This window comes from Penaeus monodon, chromosome 7 (assembly GCF_015228065.2).
Source record: "Penaeus monodon isolate SGIC_2016 chromosome 7, NSTDA_Pmon_1, whole genome shotgun sequence".
NCBI lineage: Eukaryota > Metazoa > Arthropoda > Malacostraca > Decapoda > Penaeidae > Penaeus > Penaeus monodon.
In genome coordinates, this window is record NC_051392.1 from 12,638,252 (window position 1) to 12,645,950 (window position 7,699).

Below are 7,699 nucleotides of genomic sequence, written 5' to 3' on the forward strand. Positions count from 1 at the left end.
GAGAGAGAAAGAGGAAGAGAAAGAGAAAAAGAGAAAGAGAAAAGAGAAAAAGAGAAAAAGAGAAAAAGAGAAAAAGAGAAAGAGAGAAAGAGAGAAAGAGAGAAAGAGAGAGAGAAGGAGAGAGAGAAAAAAAGAGAAAGGGAGAGAGAGAAAAAGAAAGGGAGAGAGTGAAAGAGAAAGAAAGGGAGAGAGAGAAAGAGAGAAAGAAAGGGAGAGAGAGAGAAAGAGAAAGGGAGAGAGAGAGAGAGATAAAGAAAAGAGAGAGAGATAGAGGATGGGAGAAATAGAAATAGAGGGAGAAAGAGAAAGAGAGGAGGGGAGAAAGAGAAATAGAGGGAGAAAGAGAAAGAGAGGTATGTGTTGACACGAAAGGAAGTGGTGTGTAGGCTTGAGAGGTAGGTTGTGTAGACGTGAGGTAAAAAAAAAGTGTAAACTAAAGGGAATTGATGTGTAGATATGAGGTGAAGGGGTCTCTTGATATGAGGGAAGGGGAGTGTAGAAATGAGGGAAGGCTCTGTTGACATGAGGGAAAGGGAGTGTAGAAATGAGGGAAGGCTCTGTTGACATGAGAGAAGGGAAGTGTAGAAGTGAGGAAAGAGATTTGCACGCATGAGGGAATGTGCGTGTACATATGAAGGAAGAGGTATTTACACATGAGGGAATGCACATGTACACGTTGAAGGAAGAGATATGTACATGTTTGTACATGAGAGAAAAGACTTGTATACATTAGGAAGAAGACGTGTACTCAGGAAGAAATGCGTACATGGGAAAGACCTTGATGTGTGTGCCCTAGATTTGCGTGGCATTAAATTGTACACATAAAGGAGATTCTCATAATAAAAAACGGAAGATGTTAAAGTGTCACTGGGGACGAACATACGGCATGATATTGGCACAGTGCAAGAGGCAAGTGTTATGGCGGGGGTGGGTGGGAAGATACGTGAGGTAAAGGGGAGACCCATAGTTATGTAGGAGACACGTGGGGAAGAGGAATACAAACACGTGTGAGGGAGAGGGTTACAAACCAGTGAGGGAGAGGAAGACAAACACCTGTGAGGGAGAGGGAGACAATCGCCTGTGAGGGAGAGGGAGATAAACACCTGTGAGGGAGAGGGAGACCATCACCTGTGAGGGAGAGGGAGACAAACACCTGTGAGGGAGAGGGAGACAAACACCTGTGAGGGAGAGGGAGACAAACACCTGTGAGAGAGAGGGAGACAACACCTGTGAGGGAGAGGGAGACAAACACCTGTGAGAGAGAGGGAGACAAACACCTGTGAGGGAGAGGGAGACAAACACCTGTGAGGGAGAGGGAGACAACACCTGTGAGGGAGAGGGAGACAAACACCTGTGAGGGAGAGGGAGACAAACACCTGTGAGGGAGAGGCAGACCATCACCTATGAGGGAGAGGCATACAACACCTGTGAGGGAGAGGGAGACAAACACCTGTGAGGGAGAGGGAGACAACACGTGTGAGGGAGAGGGAGACAAACACCTGTGAGGGAGAGGGAGACAACACCTGTGAGGGAGAGGGAGACAAACACCTGTGAGGGAGAGGGAGACAACACCTGTGAGGGAGAGGGAGACAAACACCTGTGAGGGAGAAGGAGCCATCACCTGTGAGGGAGAGGGAGACAAACACCTGTGAGGGAGAGGGAGACAGTCACCTGTGAGGGAGAGGGAGACAACACCTGTGAGGGAGAGGGAGACAAACACCTGTGAGGGAGAGGGAACAACACGTGTGAGGGAGAGGGAGACAACACCTGTGAGGGAGAGGGAGACAACACCTGTGAGGGAGAGGGAGACAAACACCTGTGAGGGAGAAGGAGACAACACCTGTGAGGGAGAGGGAGACAACACCTGTGAGGGAGATGGAGACAACACGTGTGAGGGAGAGGGAGACAACAGTGTGAGGAGAGGGAGACAACACGTGTGAGGGAGAGGGAGACAAACACGTGTGAGGGAGAGGGAGACAACACCTGTGAGGGAGAGGGAGACAACACCTGTGATGGAGAGGGAGACAAACACCTGTGAGGGAGAGGGAGACAACACCTGTGAGGGAGAGGGAGACAAACACCTGTGAGAGAGAGGGAGACAGTCACCTGTGAGGGAGAGGGAGACAAACACCTGTGAGGGAGAGGGAGACAAACACCTGTGATGGAGAGGGAGACAACACCTGTGAGGGAGAGGGAGACAACACGTGTGAGGGAGAGGGAGACAACACGTGTGAGGGAGAGGGAGACAAACACCTGTGAGGGAGAGGGAGACAAACACCTGTGAGGGAGAGGGAGACAGTCACCTGTGAGGGAGAGGGAGACAAACACGTGTGAGGGAGAGGGAGACAACACCTGTGAGGGAGAGGGAGACAACACGTGTGAGGGAGAGGGAGACAACACATGTGAGGGAGAGGGAGACAACACCTGTGAGGGAGAGGGAGACAACACGTGTGAGGGAGAGGGAGACAAACACCTGTGAGGGAGAGGAAGACAACACCTGTGAGGGAGAGGGAGACAAACACCTGTGAGGGAGAGGGAGACAACACCTGTGAGGGAGAGGGAGACAAACACCTGTGAGGGAGAGGGAGACAACACTGAGGGAGAGGGAGACAACACGTGTGAGGGAGAGGGAGACAAACCTGTGAGGGAGAGGGAGACAACACCTTGAGGGAGAGGGAGACAACACCTGTGAGGGAGAGGGAGACAACACCTGTGAGGGAGAGGGAGACAACACTGAGGGAGAGGGAGACAACACCTGTGAGGGAGAGGGAGACAACACCTGTGAGGGAGAGGGAGACAACACCTGTGAGGGAGAGGGAGACAACACCTGTGAGGGAGAGGGAGACAACACCTGTGAGGGAGAGGGAGACAACACCTGTGAGGGAGAGGGAGACAAACACCTGTGAGGGAGAGGGAGACAACACCTGTGAGGGAGAGGGAGACAAACACCTGTGAGGGAGAGGGAGACAACACGTGTGAGGGAGAGGGAGACAAACACCTGAGGGAGAGGGAGACAACACCTGAGGGAGAGGGAGACAAACACCTGTGAGGGAGAGGGAGACAACACCTGTGAGGAGAGGGAGACAAACACCTGTGAGGGAGAGGGAGACAACACCTGTGAGGAGAGGGAGACAACACCTGTGAGGGAGAGGGAGACAAACACCTGTGATGGAGAGGGAGACAACACCTGAGGGAGAGGGAGACAACACTGTGAGGGAGAGGGAGACAACACCTGTGAGGGAGAGGGAGACAAACACCTGTGAGGGAGAGGGAGACAAAACACCTGTGAGGGAGAGGGAGACAAACACCTGTGAGGGAGAGGGAGACAAACAACCTGTGAGGGAGAGGGAGACAAAACACTGAGGGAGAGGCAGACAAACACCTGTGAGGGAGAGGGAGACAACACCTGTGATGGAGAGGGAGACAACACCTGTGAGGGAGAGGGAGACAAACACCTGTGAGGGAGAGGGAGACAAACACCTGTGAGGGAGAGGGAGACAACACCTGTGAGGGAGAGGGAGACAAACACCTGTGAGGGAGAGGGAGACAACACCTGTGAGGGAGAGGGAGACAAACACCTGTGATGGAGAGGGAGACAACACCTGTGAGGGAGAGGGAGACAACACTGAGGGAGATGGGAGACAACACCTGTGAGGGAGAGGGAGACAACAACTGGTGAGGGAGAGGGAGACAAACACGTGTGAGGGAGAGGGAGACAACACCTGTGAGGGAGAGGGAGACAACACCTGTGAGGGAGAGGGAGACAACACTGAGGGAGAGGGAGACAACACCTGTGAGGGAGAGGGAGACAAACACCTGTGAGGGAGAGGGAGACAACACGTGTGAGGGAGAGGGAGACAACACCTGTGAGGGAGAGGGAGACAACGGACACCCATGGAGCAGCGCTGATGCAAATGGGGTTTGGCAAGGAAACGGTCTCGTAACATTCATAAGTGGTTTTGATTATGATCACTTCCATTATGGCATGATGTGCATAAATCTAATGGAGCACATTTTGGTCTCGAATATTACATTTGCTGTTGCAGAGGAAAGTTTTTAGGTATGAATGTTTGATAGAAAGATCTGGTAAATTCAACGCATTTCATTAAACGTTGTAAAGAAACAAACATAAGATATCCGTACTTTTGGATTTTGTCTGGTTTTGCTCTTGGTTCATGGCGTTTCGTCGGATGCTGTAGGATGAAGTATATGGATCTGATAGAGCATGTTAACTGAATCAGCTCTCGTTCCTTCACAGCCTTTGTCGTCACTCACTGACCGGTTTGATTCTGTTGCAGGTGGCGTGTGCGCAGGCGCGCCCGCCATGGTTCCCGAGCCGCCCTCGCTGCTGTCATGAGGATGTCTTGCAGTGGTTGGGTGTCGGGTGGGGCGGCGCCCCCCATGGTACTGGCGCCACCCGACTCCCTCGCCTACCGTCGCTACCTCCGCTTCCTCCCCAGCCAGGAGGAGTCTGGAGGGAAGTTCCTGGCGCTGGAGGGCGCGGAGGGCTTGGGCCCGCAGGGGCGGCTCGTCGACCTCAGGCGGCAGGGGGAAGCCGGGTACGAGCACGAGGGAGTGCAATATCAGAACCCTAAAATTGGGAGCAGTGGGACGGCAGAGATAGAAGGCGGGAAGCTCGGTGATAAGGTAGCGGATGTCAGTGTGAGCTCTCGGGTTCAGCAGTACACAGCTATGCTTCGTGCCCGACACAGCGCGCAATATAACACGCCGCTTCAGACGTCCCGATCCTGCTCCAGCATTGTCTTTCGGAGTTCGCGTCGCAGCCTGTTCTTCCGGTCGGCCGAAGGGCACGAGAGCAGCGGCAAGGAGGGGCCCGACGAGTCCGGATGCGAGAGCTCGCGCAACGGCTCCGTGGACTCAGGTGAAGGGGAGGCTGCCTTTTCCCCGAGGTACCGCTCCTTCTCCCTGCCATGGCCCAGTGACCCGACGTGGCGCTGGTCGAGCGATCCCAACATAACCAGCATGGCGGGCGTCCAGTCTTCCGCCTTCGGGTCCGTCGGGGGCCGTCGGGCCAGCGACCAGCACAGCGCCTCCCTCGTGCGCCTCGACTCCGCCACCAGCGACGAGGGCTGCCCCCGCGACGGCTCCACGGGCCCGACGCCGCCGCCCTCGCCGGTGTTCCGTCTGTCTGCGGCGAACCACCTCATGGGACTCATCACGCCCTTCAAGTCCCTCTCCCCCGCCTCCTCCATGGGCTCGCACCTGGGCTCGGTGGAGGACCTGCCGCTCATGCGCTCCAGGTCACTGGGCCACGTCCCTGACCACTGGGCGCGCTCGCACTCGGCGGACAGCGCCGTCGAGGTGGAGGAGGAGTCGACTATCGTCTCGCCCGCTCTCTCGCCTGCTGTGCCTCCTGCGGACGCACCTGAGGCGTTATCCGGTTACTTGGCGGGCGGCGAGCAGGTCAACGGCGGGCCGGAGGCGGGGGCGAGCGGCACGTGCGACGCCTGCAGCGACGAGAGGAAGCTCGCGGCGGCGGAGCGCGGTCAGTGCAGTGATGACAAGTGCCCCGCGGACGGGCCTTGCGTACCCAATGGTGATATAGTGTTTGGTGAGAGTGATGGTGAAAGTCACGCTTATTGCGATTGTAATGAAAATTGTGAGAAAGACGTGAGCGTTGTGCGGGAGAGCGTCGACGATTGCTTGAGAACAGTGGAGCTGCGAAAGAAGTTGGGTCAGAGTGGGAATCGTCGCGAGCGCCGGCACGGGGGCGTGAACGGCGAGGTGCTGTTCCGTCACGCCCGCGCTTGCGGCGTCGTGCAGAGCCCTGAGGACCGGGAGGCGGCGGGCAAGAAGGTGCTGAGGACGCCGTCCGTGGTGATCAGCGACCACAGCGGCGACACCATCAGCCTCACCGTCGCCCTCGCCTCCAGCGACTTCTCCATCGACCAGTTGGGGAAGATGGAGAAGCTGCGGGAATCGGCGAGCCCGACGCTGTCCGCGGGCGACGACAACGCCTCCCGGAAGGTGTCCAGCTGCTCCTCGTGCTCCAGCGTGAGCACCGTCGACATGACCACGCCCCTCACCACCATTAGCCTCGACAGCCTCATCGAGGTGCCGAACCGACGCATCTCTGACTGCTCCACGTGCAGCAACGTCACGGCTTCCGAGGACGAGGTGGAGCACGAGCTGTCCAGGCCTCCGCCCCCGAGAAAGGTAAGCCTCGCTCACGTCTTCAGTTCTGTCTTGGCCGCGAGGTATCCTTGCGCCGTCCCCCCGCTCTCGCATTCGGCCGAGCGAGGCGGAGAAGGTGCAGCCTCACTTCACGATGCTCTGTCTTTACGTAGGCCGAGTCGATTCTGTAAAATGATCTCGAAATGAGTATTCTTACGGATTTAATGTACTTTTATTCTTACGGCCCAGCGGAGTGAGAGAAAACCCCGTTTTATGGGTTGGGGATGTGATATTTCTTTTACTTACATACACGTGATCGTAAATGCTCTTTTCTGTAAAGAAATTGTAAATTATGATATTACTATTGTTTGTAATTCTGTTAGTTTTATTTTTGCCATTGTTGACATTCCTATGTTTATTGTTATTTCTTTTATTATGCAATTTGTAAACTAAGTCAACGAAAATATAATCCGCTTACCTTCGTCGATTCATAAACCCAAAGGCAACATTGCACAGCGAGGGCCCACAATCAGCCCTAAGAGTTTCTTATCAAGCAGAGTTGTCGCCGCGTCCTTCAGCAGAACCATGATGTTCGCAGTATTCCCTCGCTCCTTCGCTGGGTTTTTTTCCCACATGTGAACTTGACACGATTTTTCACGAATTCTTGTAAAGTAATGCATGTCTGGGAATTTGGCCTTGACTCTCAGGACGGCGGGGGAAAAGGGGGGGGGCGTTTTTAAGGAAGATTTTTTTTCCGTGCACGTAAATGGATATGCATACGCACATGGGTGCACACACAGTTGCACACGTGGACGCTGACAGACAGACATTTATCTCTCTCACTCTCTCTCTCTCTCTTTCTCTCTCTCTCTCTCTCTCTCTCTTCTCTCTCTCTCTCTCTCTCTCTCTCTCTCTCCCTCTCTCTCTCTCTCTCTCTCTCTCTCTCTCTCTCTCTCTCTCTCTCTCTCTCTCTCTCTTCTCTCTCTCTCTCTCCCCTCCTCCTCTCTCTCCTCTCCCCCTCTTCTCTCTCTCTCTCTCTCTCTCTCTCTCTCTCTCTCTCTCTCTCTCTCACCCACAATTCTCGCGTGACCTGACCCTGAACCCTTTCCAAAATTAGCATAATCGCTCATCTCTGCCCCAGTACCCACTAAATCATTTCGCCGAAGTGTCATAGTCGTACGTCACTCGGGTCGTGTGATGTCACGGCGCGCTGTTATAACTCGCTGAAGAAGAAAAAAAAAAGTAAATTAAGAAAAAAAAAGGAAAAGAAAAAAAAAAAAACTGTTGGGAGAGGGAGAGCAAGTCTGTGACGCAGTTGAGGGTTTCGGTGTCGTTTTCTGGGTGAGGGAGAGGGTGAGGGAGATGTCGTTTTCTGGGTGAGGGAGATGTCGTTTTCTGGGTGAGGGAGAGGGTGAGGGAGATGTCGTTTTCTGGGTGAGGGAGATGTCGTTTTCTGGTTGAGGGAGAGGGTGAGGGAGATGTCGTTTTCTGGGTGAGGGAGATGTCGTTTTCTGGGTGAGGGAGAGGGAGGGGGAAGGGGGAGAGAGAGAGAGAAGGAAAGTGT

The 7,699-nt window shown here is 54.4% G+C and overlaps 1 protein-coding gene across 1 annotated transcript in view; it reads left to right on the forward strand.

Moving 5' to 3' along the window:
* LOC119575537 overlaps positions 1–6,342 on the forward strand; it is a 30,171-nt gene extending 23,829 nt beyond the window's left edge. The window contains exon 2 of the mRNA XM_037923189.1: positions 4,299–6,342. Coding sequence (XP_037779117.1) covers positions 4,354–6,342 — 1,989 coding nt within the window. The 5' untranslated portion in view covers positions 4,299–4,353. The remainder of the gene's footprint in view (positions 1–4,298) is intronic.
* Positions 6,343–7,699: the final 1,357 nt, after the last annotated feature.